Source organism: Gadus morhua, chromosome 20 (genome assembly GCF_902167405.1).
Source record: "Gadus morhua chromosome 20, gadMor3.0, whole genome shotgun sequence".
NCBI lineage: Eukaryota > Metazoa > Chordata > Actinopteri > Gadiformes > Gadidae > Gadus > Gadus morhua.
Window position 1 is genome coordinate 8,848,451 of NC_044067.1, and position 21,046 is coordinate 8,869,496.

Consider the following 21,046-nt stretch of genomic DNA (forward strand, 5'->3'; position numbering starts at 1 on the left):
AATATCTGTAGGTGTCATAAACAAGTTAGAATCTGTAGTTAAAGTCAGTACAATTTCATGTTACAAAAAATAGATGGAATTAACCGACACCACCTTTGTGAATTGTTATATAACTTATTTTTGTATGTAATAAAATATGGCCATGGAAATTAAACCCATTTCGAATTATTAAGCGCATATTCAGTATCCATGGCCAAGTTGTCACGTAGCAGGCTTCACCACAACGGCCTCAGTGAAATAGCAGGCCATGTAGCCCTTTGTGACAGGAAGTCCTCTTTTTTTAACAGGCAGGTGTGCGTTACTTACTCTTACATTTCCCAAAAGCAAGAGAATTGACATTTACATGCACATACTTATTTTAGCCATAGTTGAAGTATTTCCTTGTGTTTCCATCAGAGGCCTATTTGAATGACCCTGCCGTCTGTTACATGCTGGACGGGATTCTCCTTTGTTACTGCATTATTGTGACAGCCCTGTTTTTCAATATCAAGGTGAGATTCAGCACAACTTCAATGTTTCAACTTCTAATTTCATTGGCAATAACCAACAGGCTGAGATAAAAAATTGACCCCCCCCGGTCAATTTGTTCAAACTGTGAAATGTGCATAGGCCCCACTTGTCAAAATGATTATTTTATTAAACTTTTCTGTGAGTTTTCTCATCTAATCAAATGTTCTGAACTTTTTCAGTATTTTCCTAAACAAATGGTAAGTACATTTTTTCTCCAATTACAATTATGGCATTTAGCAGACGCTTTTATCCAAAGCAACTTACATCGGTTAATACACACATTGACACACCGACGGCAGAGTAAACCATGCAAGGTGACAGCCAGCTCGTCAGGAGCAGTCAGGGTTAAGTGTCTTGCTCAGGGACACTCTGAGCTCTGGGGATTGAACTAGCAACCTTTTGGTTTCAAGACAACTGCTCTACCTCCTGAGCTAAGCCTGACCCACTCATCTCCACACTTTCAGACCAAAACTTTTCTCCACAACACCAGCTGCTAATCCTGAGTTGAAATGTAGGCCCACATTTATTGTATTTAGTTTTTCATTCTAGATTGGAGTTAGCGATTACATACACCAATTGAGTACAAAACACAAAAAACATTGAAGACAAGAATGCTCAAAGGGCACCTGCGGGCTACATTCTTATCTCAGATATGATTTAATCTTTTTTAATTTCTAGGATCTTCAAAGCGAAGGGGGCAATGTGGGTCAGCCTGTCATTGAATTACAAGAAATGGTAAGTTTATCAAATAAAGTATATGAACATATACCAGTCTCAAACATCTCCTAGGAACCCAAATGATGAAATACACCATTTTTTTTCTAGAAACAATCTCGTAAGAAAAAGAAGCGCCAAGTTGATGGGGTAAGCAACAATTCTCATGTTCCAAGTCTCCCCTTGAAGACACCTGAAGGGTATGTGGTGTACAGAGGAAGTAAAATGTTTAGACAAGCAACAACTTGGGTTTGTGGCAATACCCCATTTTTGATTATTCAATCACTTCAGTAGGCTCACACCAGTACAATATATGGTATATATAATAGGTAATATATATATACAAGGTTGGTCAATTTCTTGGTAAAAAGGTGTTCCGACATATTTTTTTTATGATTCCTCAACATGGGTATTTCTCTCCCCAGTCAAATCGCATCAGCACTATGGACGCCTATGAGTCGCTGCCTTCCAGTAGCGCCGCGGCCGCCCCTCAGTTGCATCATCGCTGACGTCTGCAGTTACGCTTGGTTTTAGTTGGACATGCATTTCCAATTGATTTCCCTTTTAATTTAAATGTTCTGTAAAGCTATCCTCTTGAATCTTCTTTCGGCCGTTCCCATGTAAGCCTATACATACAATACTCCTGCATAAGAACAATTAAAACACGGTACAACATGTTAAAACACTTTGAAAATGGTTTAATGATGTTGACAACAAAAGAGAACTGTACAGTTTACAGTAAAAGATCTTTATATGTGTATAAAAAAAACAAAAAAAATACAGCAGACAAATGCATCAAAATATCGACTACGTATCCTGATTCACATACGGTTTCTACCCAAGCTTCCTTTTCTACGTCTCCGACCCTGAAGGCCTTTTGTGGTCGCATCAGAAGGGGGTCTCCCTCCCTTCTATTTCTGCTGAGCAGGATTCGCATCCGTAGTGACACCGAAAGACTCAGGTTTCAGGTTCACGACGACAGTGTGGGTATTTAGAGTTCTATGGACAGTCAGATTCAGATTTAGAAGAGAAAATGAGAACTGGGAGCCATTCCTTTAGTTTCGGCCCCGACTCACCAACAGAGAACGCAATGCCTTTACAGAATGCCTTCCCCTCCAGATACACAAACAGAAGAAATATGTACATGTTTACCTTATTTTTTTTTCTTTTCTTATTCTTTTAACCATGTTCACTTGGGATGGGGACCGATATCACACACGCACATACACACAACACACCCAAAAACATACAAAAATACTATTTCTTTAACCTACCAAGAGTAAGACAGTTCTGCAATTAGTTCCATGCTGTGAAAGAAAAAAGAGATACGACTAACAAGAAGTTGAACAGACCTTTTTTAACCCCCACTTAGGTTTCTCAGAAATATACCAAAATATACATCTAAGCTTTGGAATTACTGAGGCTATGACAAAAGCCAGTGCTGGGTTTGTCTCTTAATACACAAGCTGTGGGTTGAAGGACCGAGAGAGATCAAGAGACACAGAACAGAGAGTCATCTTTGGTATCTGCATTTGTCAAAAGTTAAATATTTGGATTTTTGCTTTGGGATATCGGCTTGTGAGATCCTGCGACCACACGTGTAACAATAGCTTTGAGATAAAAAAAACACCAACAACAACAACAACAAAGAAACGGCGTCACCGAAACTCGCCGGGGCCAGAAGTCAGGTGCCCCGTGAGCCAGTAGGACGCAGCTCCGGCAGGGTGCTGCATCGTGATGCATAGTGTCACAGCGGAGCCCCCCCAAGACACAAGAGAGACATGAGGTCAAAAGCGAAGCTTGGACAACAAGAGAGTGAAGCGGTAGAATTCTGCGGGAAACCGACAAGACGTGCACCCCGGGATCACGACGAGCACGCTAGGGAATACAGTGTACGGGGGGGGGGGGGGGGGGGCACAGACAGACGCAGTGTGTACGGAAGAGGCAGCGACAGAGCATCTACGGGGTAAGGTCTTTAGGAAAGGGACAAAAAGTAACCTATAGCAACAGCGATGAAGACAGACAGATATTAGGTCCTGAGCATTTACAGTGTGCACAGGATTAACCCTCAGTGTGTATTAACAAATATCACGCAGCCATCACCGGATTGGTTTACTTTTGATCTGCTGGAGAAGCCCATGAATACCCACCCTAACTGTACCACTCCCATGTCAGCAGACACGACTGTCTTTGGGCTCAAAATGCTAAACCAACACCGATGGGCACTTGGGTTGCAATGTGATGTCAAGCAGTGGCCGGAAGCCAGGGAGGGGTAAAGGTACTTCCACATACAATCACTATTAGTCTTTGGTTAATGTTGTTGTTACCACAGAAAAGAGCACTACAAACAGAGCTGTGATATACGAATCACCCAGGGAGACTTATACATGTACCATAACGGAATCAAACAAGAAAGGATTGTCAAATCATAGGAATATATGTTATATAGGGTGGCGGGGCATAGAAAAGCATTCCACTACTTAAAAACACAAAACATAACCAAAAATATTTTAAGCAAGGCGTGTGGTTTTGCTCTGACGCATATAAAAATAAAATGAATAAATTATATACATATATCTTACAATAAAACATTTTTAAAGACTGCTTGAAAAAATAAATGTAAACCATGAGGGTTTACTTGTGACCTCGAGGGGGGGGGGGGGGGGTTAGAAAAAAAAAAGAACAAGCGATACTGGCATGTACAGTCTCTCCCTGGTGAAGGCATCTCACAACCCCTTTCTATAACTGGCAGGCGCGTGGGCTTCTCCAACGATATCGTATGTTATTTTTAGTTTTTTTTCTCTTTTTTTTTATATCACTATTATTACTACAGATTAAAGCAAGTTTGACTCGTTCTTCGTGATAGAAATGAGGTATACAACAGCTCCCTTGCCATACAGGTTTCCCACCTTTTGAACATTAAACCAACGGTAAAGCGGCTAGCCAAGTGGTACCGTCTTGGCCTACTGAAAAGAGACGCAACGATCCATAATTTAGCGTTAGAAAAGTGATCACTGAATTCCCGACCGAATCAAAAAGCATTCAGGCCACGGCGATGTCCGGCGGCTCCTTGCGCGAGACCAAACATTCAGTACAGAGTGGAAACCAAATTAGTAAAAACAAAGAAAAACAGATCTTGACCTATCAAAATAATCTTTTTCTTTGCAACGAATCGAGCCAAAACTTAAAAAGAACTCGGTAGGGGAACCCACTGTTTGGTTTAATGAAGACAGGCAGGTTCTCATTTCAGTTGTATAACATCCCTCAAACACATCTTGGAAGATGGGGGGGGGGGGGGGGGGGGGGGGGGGTGCACCATAATGGTTTGCTGGATGCCCTCCCTATTTTCTCTGTAATCCAATCCAAATATGTGCTCCCACACATATACACACACACACACACACACACACACACACACACACCCCCACACATACACACCTGCTGGAGTTATTAGTAAAGCTTTTACACAGGCATCTGCTGCCTGTTTGGAGTCACACCTATACAACTATAGGTTGCAACGCAATCACGTCAGGACAGCACACAAAATGCCCATCGTACATTGAACTGTTTCAGTGAAAACAATGCACTAGCTGGTCCCTACACCAGATGGGGACAGCTCCCCCCGCAGACACACATCAACAACAACAATGCTACAATGCGTTTGTCTACTACATAACAATAAGGCATAAATGATAGTTAATATTTTTTTGTTATTTTCAAACGAAGTAAGCCAGTGATCTTGCCCTCACACACACAGACACTATACAAAACAATTAAAGGCATAAAGTAATAAAAAATAATAAAAATCGAATGATTGTTAAAGACGACACGGCAAATCAAGTCCAGGAGAGCTCAAAAGAACAACTCAAACTATATAAAACTGAGATTAAGAACGAGGATGGTTTGTGAGTCTCCATCTTCCCAACTTCCATGCAGTGCGTCCAATCAGAGCACGGCTTTACTCGCCACTGCCACTGAAAAGGTTGCACCTATTAACACAGACAGACAGAACTGGCAGCGGCTCCTGTGTGCCCACTGCCCACACAAGCATGTTCTCAAGTCTTCTTGTACTTTCTTTTTTGGTCTAGACAGTTTTCAAAAAAAGTTCTGCTAATTCTGCAATAATAAAAAGGAAGTATTTAGGGGAAGATTTTTTCTTTTTAGTACGAATGATAAACACTACATTCAGTCTTGATAACATACTGGTTCAAATATAAAATATGAATATATCTTACATGTGTTGAATATATATATATTTATATGTATAGAATGAAGAGAGAAAGAAAAAAAAGAGAAAAGAAATCTAATTCTTACGTCGTTCCTCGGATAAATATTTCAGTAACAACCCAATGGTGACGATGGCTACTGGGTACACCTTGCTAGCGCACTCTTCAAACTCTTGGGTACAAACAACACTAACAGAGGGCCGGTCCTCAGAGCCTACGCTGGTCTGAGGAGCCAGAAACGTGAGCAGCAAGACACCGGCCAGGCTGCGGAGAGAGAGGCTATCACTTTGGCAAGAAGGATCGCAAAATAACAGTTTAACCTGGAAATACCTCATAAATAGTAGTACTAGAAAATAGCAGTAGTAAGTTGTCTTAGTATTTTTTTTAATTATTATTCGTGGTTCACTATCAATTTCGAAATGGCAAGCCAGACAGTGCTTGTACATTCCACACCGCTTCTCCAGCCAAGACATTTCTAGTAAAGAACGTTGCGTCCAAGTGCTGCTGAGGTATATTCAGACAATAGTAATTTGCCAGTAGAAAGAAGGACTTCAATGGACACATTTCACTGCGGTCAAGTGTTTTGAATAACCACCGGTGGCTGTTAATTTGACTCCTCTTTAGCAGTAGTAAAATCGTGAGGAGATTCTAGGAAGGGATATGGAGGAGGAGGTGGGGGCTGAAGGTGCAGCACATTATCCGCACGGCTTCGTCTAACAGGTTGGGTCAGATACTTTGGCATGGTACAAGCGTGGTTTAGCAGGTGTAATCAAGCGAGCTACCGCCGTGTCTCTTTAGGGACACGCACGTTGGGGAATGGGAAGGGGTGGCGCAGGCGGTCTCCAAGAAGACAGGTTTAGAGACTGATCTGCTGCTCCCTGCACTCTCACAGTGGGGGGGGGGGGGGGGCTGGTCCGCTGCACCTGAATTTCCCAGGATGCAGCGGTAAAGCTATAGGAGGTCATGCAGGCCTCCCGCCAACAGACGAGGCTTTCATAGACGCTGAAAGCAGCAAGTGGTTAAAGCTAAGTTTTCTTCCTGTGGTCCTTATTAAGCAGCAACAACAACCACCGAAGAACGCAAGTATGAGTGAAAGAGGGGGGTGGTTGACGGAGGCATGGGAGTAACGGTCAACAGTAACATGCGTGCTATCGGAGGCACACCAGCGCATGAAAAAAACCACTTTGGTTTAAGCTTTAGTATTATGGCTAGATTTTCTCTTATTTTTCTTTTGGAAAACTTAAAAATCCAACCGAAAACTGACAAGTTCTCCTAAAAGCGTTATTATAGTTCAAAACCGCTACTAAAAATAGCCTAGACCATGTTCACTGTAGGAATCAGAGAACCGAACAAGATTAAAGAGGGCCCAAAATTATAAAACCATTAAAAATTCCCACCCAGGTTATTTATAGAAACTAAGCGGAAGGAAACCGCTTCCTCATGCCCCGACCTGCCAAACCCATATTTGGTAATTTGTGCTGCCAATTAAAAGCTGAGCAAGGAAAAAAACTTAAAAAGTTATCTTTGGAAAATGATCAAAATATTGCATTTCTATAGTTTGCTGACAATGAGAAATGTTGTATTAATAAATATATCGACTAGGCTATGCTAAACTACACAATTGTTTTAACAAATATTTTTGGTATTTCTTGAAGTAAGCCAGTCAAACGACTGCAACCTAAAAAAGGACCGTTAAAAAAAAAAAACGCCAACAGATTTTTCACACCTCATACAACAGGCAGACTGCAGCTCAATGATCCAGTTCCTTTTTTTTGGTACAGATACTGTGCACAAGTAGATACGACGGTACGTAAAAAAAACAGGCAACAAAAAAAACAACCCACCTACCCAATGTGTTAGTGTGATGATCGTGGCCCTCCGTGCCGACTGCAGCACAGCCTGTGCCCTCTGGCGACTGGGGGCCCTGTGGGGACCCGGTCACACACACACACCCACTGAAGCCCGACAGTTCAACCACCACGATCATCAACTAAGAATAATAATGATAATAATTCGATAATATTTCTTCGTCGACACCCTCGTTCGGAACGTGCCGCTTGTGTGCGGCGCCGCTTTAAAGCTCTCGACGTGAGGAGTCGAGCCCCGATCAGTGTCTATGGTCGGCGCCCAGACGGCCAGTTTACAAACAGAAGCCAACTGGGTGGCGGTCACGCCACTGCTGCGGCGTGTAGAGCTCAGTGTTTACAGACAGAGTGGACTGAAGGGACACGTCTGCTCCTTCGCACCCTTAAAGCAACAAGCGTCACATCGGCCACTTATTACTCGTTTTTAAAGCCTTATAACCACAGTTAGAAAGTGATATAGGAGTTGAACGATTCATTTTAGGTTGATATTAGATTTAGACGCTTAAAAAAAAAAAAAGATATATAAAAGAAAAACATAAAAAACAACTAAATCATACGTCCTAGAAGACATAACTTTGATATGAATTTGGTATGGGTCTGTCCAACAGTACCCGATAGATAAACTATTATTTGGGGGACGCACAAGCCCCCTTTAGTGATGATGAGTATTGTTAATGGTTAACAATTTGGTGGTTAGAAAGTTGAAAAAGAAATAATCATGACTTTTTGGTTAGAAAGTATTCCAGAGCTAATTCTGAATTAGAAAGGATACATAGTATATATCTATATAGATATACATACACAGACACTCACAAAAAAATTAAAGTGAACAAGACAAACAGCTCAGTGGTACCACAGTGGTGACTCTGGGCTTGGAGCGGGAGTCTGTGGTAGAACAGTCTGGCTACGGTGTGTGTGACACTGTAGCAGGAAAACAAAAACGAAAGACAACGACTGTCTCACCTGGGTTAGAGGCGGACTACAATTTTTGGTGGCAGCGAAAACAATGACATTTCAACAGGGGTGGGGGGGGGGGTTGGAGGAACGGACGAGTAGAAGAAGGAGGATTGAAAAGCGGGGCTGAAGCGTCGAGCCGATGTCAATCTAACTCTGACTCCCCCCGCTCCCTCCGACTCCCCCAGTGACCGGCCCCACAGCACAGGGCGCGTGGGATGGCCCCGGGGCAGTGCGCGCTACGAGGGGCCTGCGCAGGCAGGCCTCACTGGGCCTTGGAGGCTGTGGTGATGGTGGAGGCGGGCATGCCGGCGGTGGTGGCTTGGTGGTGGGCGTCGCTGGTGAGCTGCAGGGCCCCCCCGCCCGCCCCCCCGGCCGACACCAGGCTCACGGGGTTGCTGGTGAGCAGCGACAGGTTCTGGGGGTTGAGGAAGAGCGGCGCCGTCACCAGGTTGTGCGCGTTGCCCCCCGAGGTGTTGGCGAACAGCAGGTTGCCGTCCAGGGAGGTGATGGGCAGGCTACCGCCGGAGGTCAGAGCTGTGGGCAGGAGGACAACGGCATGAGAGGGAGCGGCTCAGCGCAGAGGACCTGACGGACTGGAGGGGGCGAGGGGAGGCTCATGTTGTTGATGGATGCATTGTGTGTAGATTATGGGGGGGGGGGATGTCCGAGTGTCGAATGGAGAGTAATTTAAAGTTACTTGCCACTCCAAACACCTTGCAGTGTGGCTAGGGTGCTGTTGCTCATGAGGGTGGGACCCAGGGCTCCTCCGAGACCACCCGGGCCGAGACTTAGCAGCGCCCCCCTGTGGACACAGAAACAGTCAGCACACAGCGAGAAGACCGCGTCAACACAGCACTCACCTGGAGCCGGCTGATTAATATCATAGTCACATGACACCTGCTCCTACACGGCATAACATACAGGAAAGAATGGCAACGATAAAATACCAGGGATGGAGGGATAGCCTTACACTAAGCTGCATCATCCTCTCTGCAGCTCCATAACGGACCTTCAGTGAGTACATTATCATGTGTACACAAGACGATTTAGGAGGTTTTATTTGAAATGCCTTCCCGTCTGCTGATAAAAGATGAAATGCTCTGGGGAATATCCGTTTGCGGTTGCCTGCCTCTGAATGGAGACGTTTAAGACCGCTCCAGAATAATGACTGAACGATCAGGACATCTGTGCCCTGATTTGGTTAAGGAATCTATCTTCCCTGTCAATCAGTGGTGGGTGAATGGGACACCTCTCGACGGCTTAGGAGGAAGAGAGCAAGGGAGCGGATTCTTTTTCTAAAACGTGCACTCTTCCTCTCTCTTTCCAACCCTGAAATCTTGGCTAATGCACATTTGCAGAAAGCTTAAGGGAAAGCTGCGTGTGAGGCACGGCGTGTCACGTACCCTGGCGCAAACTGAGGGGACGCCATGAGCCCCGGGTTGAGTCCGGCTGCGGCGGCAATGGCGGCGAAGTTGTTGGGTAACTGAGCGGCGTTCTGCAGGGCGGCCGACAGCCCGGACGCAGACACCATCACTTGGCCGCCTCCGCTGAACGTGGCGGCGAGGGACGTGGGCGTGATGACCATGTGCTCGTGGCCGCTGGCCTTGCTTGCCTCCGAGTGAAGGCTCACCACTGACGGGCTCAGCACCGGCGAGCTGGCCATGGTGGTCACCATGGGCGTGGTCGAGATGACCGAGGCCGTGTTGGTCATGCCCATGGTGGTGCCTTTGCAGGTAGAGGAGCGGGAGGTATGGAGAGATACAGCAGGTTATTTACAAACGCACACAACACAAGCGCCAATCCAGAATTCCCCATAGAGCCACTTATAATCATAATGGTCATAAAGCTATAATGGCTAGACATGTCTGAGTCAGACCCACACGGAAAAGACACGCACCTGTGAAGACGCTGGTGCTACACAGGGGCATCACTGAGTTTACAGTCAGGGTGGAGGGGGTGGTCAGAGTAGGACTGCTCACAAGGCTTGCTGTGCTGGCCACCTAGGCAGGAGGGGGGAGAGGGACATTCAGAAACAACATTGCGATCAAGGCAGGTTTCCCCGGCATTCCGTGTGTGTGATGCGCAGGCAGGTGTTGCCGAGAACCCCAAAGACCTTTTATTCAACCGATTTTTTCAGGGCAAACCGATAGCAACACCCGCAACCAGACACAAAGTGGCAGAAAAGTACCTCCAATTTGTACGTACAGGAGCATAGGAATGTCGGTCGCGATGGTGTTTGGTTGATCGCCAAGTTATTAATTGTGAAATGATTCGACATTATGGGGAGACGTTGTTTGTGTTTGGGACTACCACAATGTTTCTCATGTGAGACACGGCAAAACAAAGTTTTGATTAGCCTGGGCTATGGCATGTTTACTTTTGTTCAGGATGAACTCCCTTCTCAAAATGGGGGCAAAATTGTCCCATGATGCATTCTACTGCACCATACGAGGAGACTGTTCATACCAGAGGGCTGCTGGGGTTGAAGATGGTTTTGATGGGGGTGTGGCCCACAGAGTGGCAGCTGCTGGGGGGGTTAATACGCTTCTCCTTCTGACGGCGGTTGCAGAACCAGACCCGGATCACCTCCTTCTCCATGTTGAGCTGGTCGGCGATCATGGTGATCTCCTCCGATGTAGGCTTTTGGTTTTGCTTGAAGAGGAGAAAGAAGCCAGAGACGCCATGTAAGTCTGGGACCGACAATAAACCTTACGTTGCCAGGCACGCACATACACCCACACAAACGCCATCTGACCAACACACAAATGGAGACATCGCATTTCAGAGAGTTTGTTTAATTAACGGATACATTGTCTGGAACTTAATATGCCAATTACCGACTTATAAAAATCGATGCTGGCTGCCTTTTTAATAAAAAGAACTGAGCGGGGCAACGTACATAACTATTAAAGCTCAAGTCTGCAGGTCACACAAAACCCACAGAATGATGGTGTGTAAACCACAGCATCATTCACCCAGTCCCAGCCTGGATGATACTAGTCCTAATTGATTTGAATGAGAAGAAAGCGGTCCAATCTGTTCGAGCACTAACACATCATTGACGCGTAGAATGTTCTGCCGCATCAGTGCCATCTGCCAAAGGCAATTAAAAATACTAAAAGACCCAGGATAGTCCACGAAGGCTGTTCCAAGTCAGATGTGCTCTTCCCCTCTGGCTTATATTCAAGCTCATTTTAGATTGCCTGACTACAATAATCAACATCAAAATATTAAAACACGCAATACAAGTAAAGATGATAAGTAGTAACATTTGAATAAAAAAAAAAGATTGTATTCACTCAGCTGCTACAGTCCATGCCTACCGAGTCTCTTACCTCCATAAAGCTCTTCTCTAAGGCCACGCGGATGTTGGTCTCAATGCTGGTCCTTTTCTTGCGCCGGCGGTTGAGGCCCTCGATGCCCAGGCCGGGGGAGCCCAGGGCGTTGGGGCTGGACAGGGACTGGTCAGACGACAGGTTCTCTGCACAAACAGCACGGGCACAAGGGACGGAGGGAGAGGTAAAGGACAAGCAGGCAACTGATCCGCCAGGACCTTTCCAGGGCCGGGAAATCTTTCAAGTTATACAGACCTACCAAAGAGCGTGAAACGCAAACTTTGAGGTGACAATACACACAAGTCTGGGCGTAGTCGACCGACGGTATAGATTGGTTGGGGAGTAGTTGTGGGATAAGAGTGGGAGGGCACAGATTCACGAAATGTAGAGCTTTGACCTCGGTCACCAACCTGCATCGTTGAGCCACTTCTCCAGCAGGGGCTTGAGTTTGCACATGTTCTTAAAGCTCAGGTTCAAGGCCTCGAAGCGGGAGATGGTGGTCTGGCTGAAGTCGTTGCCATAAAGCTTCCCCATGGCTAGGCCCACGTCCCCCTGGTTTGGAGAGAAGGAAAGACAGGCAGTGAGAAATAGCAGATGCACTGAGGGACCTGCTGGCCCCTATGCAAAGTATAATTAGCTCTGTGATAAAAGTGGATCATTTAAACTCATCACTCATACTTGATGCCATCTAGTGGTGAAAATTGATATTTTGCCCGGGGTTTAATAATTGTATTATCAATATGAAGATTCTTAGTGATAGATGCATAGAAATATTCATAGATAAAGCAACTTTGCAAGCCATTAACATTATAGACGGTTTCCGAACAGGAAGAATATGTTTAACAATACGTTTCCATTACAGCTGGCTCCATTATTTCCATTATAGTGAGCTGAATGCCCGCAGTCCGTACCTGCGTGAAGCCTAGCTTGATGCGTCTCTGTTTGAAGGTCTTGGCGAACTGCTCTAGCTCCTCCAGGTCACTGGGCTCTTCCAGGATGGGGGTGTCCAGCCGTTTTGGGGGGGTCAGGCTGTGGGGGAGGGACTGGAGAGGGGTAGATGCTATCGTACGGGTTGGTGTTGCAGGCTGAAAGCACAAACCGTTATCGTTATTGTTACGGTCCATGATAACCGTGGACTCGCCATGCGTTACATCAATGTCAAAACCACGTAAAGCTAATTCAATCAGTGCAATTTGACACTTATTACGTGTTCTTGAAATGCCTCTTCACAATATGTCAACCACCTTTCTGCAGTTATTACAATACTTTTAGCCTACTGAAATGGTGAGGTCATCCCATATTCACATTACTAGATCAGTTATCAAGATGACCTCATGTGCACTGAATAATTAAACACCACAATGTCAATATTGTGGTATCGCATGAAAAACAGTGTTTCTCATCTCAATATCACACAAGAAAATGCGTACCCCGCATCCTGACGGTACAAAGCTGGGGAACACGGCTTTGACATAAAAGCTTTGAAATGTCTATGGAAATGCCTTTTAGTGAGCCATATCAAAAAGGCAGCACGATGAAAAGGACTTCAAAGTAGACCTCGGTGACGTTGTTCTCCAAGCTAGCCTATTCCCGACGGGCCGTCTTCAAGGAGAACACAGACGCCGTGGATCACTGGAACAGGCTCGTTGGCGGCACCACAAACCACACATAGGCAACACACTTTGACAGAGGGGGTGGGGGGGACAGCAGCCCCGAGGTAGGTACCTGAGTGGTCAGAGAGATGCTCTGTTGAGACGGCAGGAGGTTGGCTTGGCTTTGAGGTAGTTGAGTTAAAAGACTCGTGCCTTGCAATAGCGCTGCAGAGTCAAAGAAAGGCAGACCTACAAACAGTCAGGATGTGTTCATATATGCATGTGCTCGCTTCTGGTTCCCCTACTAGGGGTAAATAAATGAATAAAGTGCAATTTATCTCATGAAAGAGCAATACTTAAACTTGCATGTAATACTTGACTATATTTACAAAAGGTTTTACAAGTACAGTATTTTAGTATTGCAATGTATCTGATCTTTATTCTAGTTTTACTTCGATATGCATCTTGTATTATGTGCATTTCTCCCGCAATCTTATTTACCTTGAGCCGTTTACCGTGGCAAAACAAATAGGGCTACACACTTCAAAATGCATCATTATTCCTGTTGATAGCACGTCAGCCACTAGAAGGCGTGCGTTTCCTAGACCCCGGGGGAGTGCTACGTACTCTGCTGGCCCTGCGGTGTCTGTGAGATGATGAACTGTGTGGGCTGCAGTGACGTAGCGATGTGGTGTCCGGGCTGCACCAGGACATACTGGGGCATACCCAGGTTCTGCTGTTGGAGCTGCTGAAGCTGCTGCGGAGACACCAACAATCAGAACCGCCACTAACTCAAATGGCCAGCACCGTTTGACGAGTGAAAAAACACATGCAAGCACATGGATCGTATACTTGAAGGGATGATCGACAATTTGTTTTTCCTACACAGTAATATAAACTGAGCGCTCGTAGACCAATATTGCACTATGCCTCCGTGCATTCATATCGTTGACTTGTGAATGTTTTTAGGAGTTATCGTCAACTCGATGTCCATGGAATTTAAATAAAATGAAGACTTCGTATTGCTTAGTTGATATAACTCCCCAAACCCCTCCTCCCACCACTCCCTGGCAATTGGACAATCTAGAAGAACCAGTATAGAGGCGAAAATATAGACGACCGCCAAAACCTAATACATATACATTTAGTACAATTTTGTGACGTCCAAGTCAAGACATGCAAGTGAATGAGTGAGTGTGTGAGTGTGTGCGAGTGGCTCCCTTACCGAGGTGATCTGGATGGGCTGGGACAGCTGGGTAATGGGCGTGGCAGCGGAGGCTGAGATGCTGGCACCCGTGGTGCTGTTCTGCTGGTTGGCTGAGTGCTGCACGGCCGCAGCCAGGAGCTGGGCCTGGGCCTGCTGGATCAGCATCTGCTGCTGCGCTGGACTCAGGGTCAACTAGCGGGAGAAAGGAGGAGAGTTAATGGCTTAACTCATCGCTTTAAGAGTTTCACCACAGAGTTCGGCCGCGAGACAACACACACACACACACACACACACACACACACACACACACACGACCATATGGAGACGGGCGGGCTACGCAGAGGTCAGGCTAATGGAAGTGAACCCGGTACGGCTGAGCTTGGAAACACTGGACCACATGCATGAAGAGCGTCATGAGCGTCTACAGAACATGAGTGACAAGACAGGTCGCCTCTCCATCACAGCCACAGAGTCAACCCGAGATCAGAAATGAGGAGGACAGTGATGAAATCCAGACAATGCGGGATGGAGCTTTTGAAGGGACAGCTTCAGCGTCCCAGAACGTGGACAATGTCCATCTTCCGGCCGGTGCCAAGGAGAAGCGCCCGGACATGGAGTGGGTGATGGGAGAAGACGGCCCTCGCCGGGGAATCGGGGTCAGAGACCGTGTGATCGATCTGAGCCCAGATGCACGGGCGGGGCCTTGCTATTCAAACGACCAGTCAGCATGCGACTTACTCCCGCTATCTGTCCCCCTGCCAGCATTAGCTGGGTCTGAGGCAACGCATTCTGCTGGACGGAGGTCGGAAGAGCTGTGTCTTCTGACATTGACTAGTGGGGGCAGAGCACAGAGTGGAGGACTTAGAGCACAGCCTGCGCACACGCACGCATGTACGTACGTGCGCACACACACACACCGAGAGTCAACCCAATAAAGCGGTTAAAGCACTGTTTTGTAGCATCAAACAATAGCATAGGCCTATTAAAATAATCTAATTAAATTGAGGTTTTAATTAAACCACAGGCTGGGGAAATTTAATTGAGAAGGGAGGAATTCTGTGCCACTGTCCCAATAGTATTGGCAATGAGAGATAACGTTAAAGTTATCTCATATTTCCAGTATAACAGTGCTCTCAGCATAAGGCTTTTTATTTCTGAAGAGAGAAAAGGATTATCATAGTGAGAAAGTCTAGAAAAAAAATATATAAAAAAAACTACTGCAGCCTTTTGAGACGGGGGAAGTTGAGATGCTAATTAAAATAACTGTTATGCAGTGCATGTAAATTCTGCATAGATTTGCATATTCTCCGACATCTGTTTCCGAGCAACCGCAAAGCAGCTAATTAGCATACAGGGTTGATTAATCTGCCTTGTTGCCAGGCGACACCCAGAGAGCCAGGCTAATTTCAATAAAGTCTTCCTGGTTGGGCGCATCAGCATGTCCATATTCAAACTTTATACTTTACCTCCAGTGTAACAATTACGCTTCAGTCTAAACCTTGAATGTAGCCTTTATGAAGGCATTTTCTGAGAAGTGGAAAAACAGTCACAGTCTAACCCTGATTCTATACAAATGATGAAACTATAATAAATGTAATGAATAGTATTATATGTGACACTCTTGCTAAAGAACCGTGTGGGTGTACACTTGCGTGCGTGCGTGCGTGCGTGCGTGCGTGCGTGGCTTACCTGTTGGAGGAGGGCTTGTGCGTGTGCGTTAGTGATTGCACATGTGGTTGGTATGCTCCTCGAATAGTCCAGTCCATTTGTCTGGGCTCCTGAGGAAAGAGATTCTGCTCGTTAACGACGATACCGTCAAGTTCAAAAACAACAACAGTGAAATGTGTATCGGGGGTTATAAAAGATCCTGAATTATGTTATGGCGGTAAGAGAGGGAACATTCATGCTGTCTTGACTCTTAGGAATCATGCTATACTGTGCCGTGTCCTGCTGGCCTTTGCTACGTAGATTGAATTAAACTTAATTGGTTTATCTAAGTATAACTTCATGTCAAATCGAACTCTACTTTGTGTTTACTGGAGGAAAAAAAAAAAGGATGTGCCATGGGTGCATTCACCTGTAAACTGCTTAAGGACAATGAAACCTCCATATCATATCAACATCATGCAATACCATGCAGCTAAATCATTACACAATAATGTATAGTTTGATATAAATGATCCAATCTATGTTCATTAATGGACATTACAGATTTAGTCCACCAGCACCAAAGAGGGGACATTGAATCTGATAACACAGTGACCAAAAGAGGCCCTGTGGTCGAAACATTTAACTTACCAAAAAACGATTGTGTAACAAGTAGGTTGGACGGCTGCCATACTTTTAATTTCCATAATGAGCAAGCACAAGAGAAGTTCAAGTGCACCGCACCAAACGGACTGTTTCACTTTTGCTCAAAGAAAATAATGGCCAATTTCAGTTTCCAATTCCCCAACCTGTTGATTAGGCCGTGTAACCGTGTCTGTAACAATTTGTCCACGTAGCGCCAAAAAAAGAAGAAGAGGAGAAAGAGCTGTGATCACTCACCTGTGTTTCCTTCACCACTCGCCATTGCACATTTAGTCGTTTGCGAGTGATTACTCATTTTAGAATCTGCAAGAGGTGAACGAGAGGGATAATGAGCGACCTTGTCACAACACAACACAGAGGCTGCGGGTGTTCAGGCACAGCGGCTTGACCCAAGTCACACACATTCCTCCTGTTGCCCTCATCACTTTTAACAGAAGCACAAGTCCCATCAACATCCTCACACCTCTTGGACCACAATGCCCTCTACCGATATGCAACAACACTGCCCATTGAGAATAGAGTCACCAATTCTCCCGTCTAAAATACCTCGATATGTCAGACCATCGAACCTTCTAAAAAGGAAACACACACAAACAGCCAAACGATTAACAAACTTACCCGCTTCCGATCCAACCGTTATTCCTGCAACCGTGCGAAACACAAGCTACAGAAAACAGCCTGTGCTTGGCAAAGCCACAGACCGAACTCCCTCCACCTGCTTCTCTCTCTCTCTTTTCACTCTCCAGTGGTCAGCGAGCGGAGTCTAATACACAGCTAGAGCTGCACACAGACACAGCGGCAGTGTCCACCTCACGGTCCACTGAGCAACACTAGGATATGCAAGCTGGGAAAGCCGAGAGGGTTTAGGCAAACAGCTCCCCTTGGCTTTGCTCTCCCAACTCTCTTTTCTTCTTCCCCTTCGGACACCCACTATTACAGACCCTACTTTGCACACACACACCCTTTTTCGGTCCCTCTCGCTGTCTCTCTCTTTCGCCCTCTCATATGTGCCAAGATTGTCACGACTTCAGTAAAAGTTCCCTCTCACACTCTCCCTCTGGTCGAAGGAATGAAACTAACGACAAGTGCAGCTGGCAGCCTCCCCCGCCCCCTCCCTCAAACTATAATGAAGCATAATCAGTATTCAGCTGATTAAAGCCGTATGCAAATCTGCCCCAGCCTCGTTAGCGATGCAAGGCTTTGAAGTCCTGTGAGCAACGCATTTCACACCAGGCTCCGAAAGCTTTCTGCATAATTTAAACCGCTATAAATATTTATCAGCTCATTAGCATATTAATTGGATGGCTTTTGGAGGACGATAAAAAAACCGGCAGAATAAGGAGGACACGGGAGGAAAAAGTGATACAAACAGCACTCGGTGCCATCGTGCGGGCCCAGGAAGCAGCAGCCAAAGACCAATTATTGCTTGAGTGCAAGGCAAAAAAAATAAAGTAATTAGCTAAGAGCAGGTAAAGGGTTGGAGATATCCCAGAATGCAGCGTAGGGCCTGTTGACGGGGTCTGAGCACGTCGGCGACGGCGCTAATAGAATGTCTCAGGCTGCCCGAGCAGAGCACCTCCCGCAGCCATGGAAACTGGGCCCAACTATTAATGGGGAATGAGGGGAGGCAGAGGGGGACTCGCTCAAATGGAAATAAATAACTGCACATTAATCCAGCACAAGTCTGTCATTACTGCTGGACCCCCTGTGGCTAAAGCATTCCACAGTGAGTAACTACAGAGAGTGGGCGTCGGGTTTTTTCGCTGGCAATGTTTATGAAGTGCTTGGAGATTAGCATATTTAGATTAGCTTTAAATTCCATTAGTGTTTAATTTCCCAGCCTTTTAAAATTCATTTTAAACATGTTCTGAGAGTTAACATGACAGGGAGACAAGGCTGCCGTGGTGATACGCCGCCATCGGACTCATTGTTATTCTGCCTGGAACAACTAACTAGACTGAAGGACAACACAGCTTCTAGACAGCCAAAACCAGTAAAAGCCAATTCCTCTGTACCAAGCCATTACGATACAACAGGCTTGTGCAGCCCAGTTGACAAGGTGAAGTTGTCACAGTGTAGCCCAGATACCTCACTGTTTAACGAGATTGCAGGAGACAAACGGTAACAAACAGATAGAGGAAGTACACTGCAAAACCTGTTGCTAACCTTCATGACCCCTCCTATAATAGTACAAAACACCTACACATTAAGTATGTTCAAGAATATCCTTGATTCTATAACGAGTGGAGAGAAGGCTGCTGTTCCTGACGGGACACAGGGCAAAAGGTATCGCTCTGGAAAAAGTAAGTGAAAGTTGTAAAAGAGATGGCCAACTATTTATTTTTCCCCTTCACACAATGCCAACACACAAGCAATTATTTGAGGAAATAAAGAATGGAAAGGATGAGGTGGTAAGAAAAATCCAAACCTTTTTCTACCAAGATGTTTCTCTCACTTTTGCTGCTACTGAACTATGGGCTGAAAGCCCTGCTGGCTGCTACAGAACAATGCATTATACAAATATCCTGCAAAGAGAATTTTAAATAGCTAGCTCATTAGTGCCGTTACATTGAAAGGCCGGCGGTATATGGCAGCGAAGTTAACATGGGCAGAGAGTTTCAGCATGAGATGAGAGAAGAAAAAAAATAATTAGCACCTCCACATTCAACTCAACCAACCATGTTGAAGTGGAGGGGAAAACCACTTCTCTTGCTCCCATTTACAAGTCCATCTATCTGGCCGAATAGAAATGTGTTAAATGATGAGCTGTCAGGAGGATACTATTCTTTCACTGATCAAAGAGTGTAAAGAGTCCTACACATCATGAAGTGTTTGTGGTCAGGTATTAAAAGGTTTACTAAACATACTTTGATGATGAAAAAAATAAGAATGATTCCACATAATATGTTATGTTTCTGGTTTGGGCGTCTCCGTTACAATTGGTTACCACGTCTTTTACCCTTATATCATATGGATGATATGTGTTTTTTACACCTACAAACAAGAATAAGCTTATTGATTTAACAATAAGCAATAACAATAATAATTCCTGCTGCCTAGAATAACCATAAAAATCTTCTAATACCTCTGCTAAAATATTTTTCCAAGAGTTTGGGGTACATAGTAGTTCATAAGAAGTAGTTTTAAGTGTGACTGACAATATCCATTTGCCAAAATTCTCCCACAGAGTACTTAAATTCCAAATTATAAATGTGCATATGTTCTCTCTGACGATCAAGGTGTAATAAATGGCATGGATTGAAAAACCAAACAAATTTGAGTGGGTGGCATGCTTTGTTGTGTTCTAAAAGAGACTCTTGATCCAACTGCCTGTGTGCTTTGTCACCGCTACGGATTTCAGCTGTACTCTCTGCGCTCAGAATAAAACAGTGTTAAAATGTGCCTTAGATGACACTCAACTTTGTTACAGTCGAGAAGTGGCTGTGACCCTATTAGTTAGATTCTCAAACTCCACTCTCAGACAGCTCGTCTAACCAGAGCCTTCATGTAGTGCTTCTCAATACTTTCAGATGCCAAGACCTGAATCTATTAGAGGGAATGATGCATTATTCATGACAACTCTGTTTACATTAATGAATATTCATAATGGAACTCCACGGATGGAATAAGGGTGGAACTGTAAAACTGATTAAATGAGAAAAGAGTAAAGTCGGAGGATGACACAATTAGTCTTTGAAAAAAAGAAACTAGAAGAGTTACAACATTTAAGAATTTATCCTAATGTGTGAGGGAAAATGTCCTTACTGTAAACATAACGTTTTTGGACATTTGCACATTTATGGCAGTGCTCGTCTAACCAGGGGGGGGGGGGGGGGGGGGAGCATTTATCTACTGTTGGAAAAAAAGCTGCCCTATTTCCATTAAGGAGGTTGCATTTATGCAACATAGATTTACCCAATAAATCATGTACACAAATGGTTACAGATGAACCAAGGATTGCCATCTTTTCAGTGCCTTGAGAAAGTAATGAATAAGGTATGGACAAATAATAGGAAAACAAATACAAAGTATGTGACCGCAAACATTAAGACAAACTGTATAAAGCACAGAGTAGTTGCGGTAATTGAGTAAATACAGCCAAGAGCAGTGTATCCATATCTGATTCAACGCTGGTTGTTTTAGCCCAGGTTTCAAACTGTAGCGTTGGGAGGGGGGATGCATGTGGTAACGTCTGCAAGCCATGTCTTGTCCTGCCTTTAGACAAGAGTGAATGAGAATGCCCTGCTAGCTATTGTGGGCTTCGGAAAGTAGGCTTAACTACCCCTCCCTAGACCAAAAGGAAACTACACAGGTACAACTGTTGAACCCC

At 45.0% G+C, this 21,046-nt stretch overlaps 1 protein-coding gene across 1 annotated transcript in view; it reads right to left on the reverse strand.

Moving 5' to 3' along the window:
- Positions 1-1,901: 1,901 nt before the first annotated feature.
- Positions 1,902-21,046, reverse strand: part of pou2f1b (POU class 2 homeobox 1b) — a 20,418-nt gene continuing 1,273 nt past the window's right edge. Inside the window, 15 exon segments of the mRNA XM_030343254.1 lie at positions 1,902-8,627; positions 8,629-8,806; positions 8,974-9,074; positions 9,676-9,997; positions 10,170-10,272; positions 10,739-10,924; positions 11,608-11,753; positions 12,018-12,159; positions 12,519-12,692; positions 13,333-13,424; positions 13,827-13,956; positions 14,425-14,598; positions 15,145-15,237; positions 16,096-16,184; positions 16,954-17,019. Of these exon segments, the coding sequence (XP_030199114.1) occupies positions 8,420-8,627; positions 8,629-8,806; positions 8,974-9,074; positions 9,676-9,997; positions 10,170-10,272; positions 10,739-10,924; positions 11,608-11,753; positions 12,018-12,159; positions 12,519-12,692; positions 13,333-13,424; positions 13,827-13,956; positions 14,425-14,598; positions 15,145-15,237; positions 16,096-16,184; positions 16,954-17,019 (2,204 nt within the window). The 3' untranslated portion in view covers positions 1,902-8,419.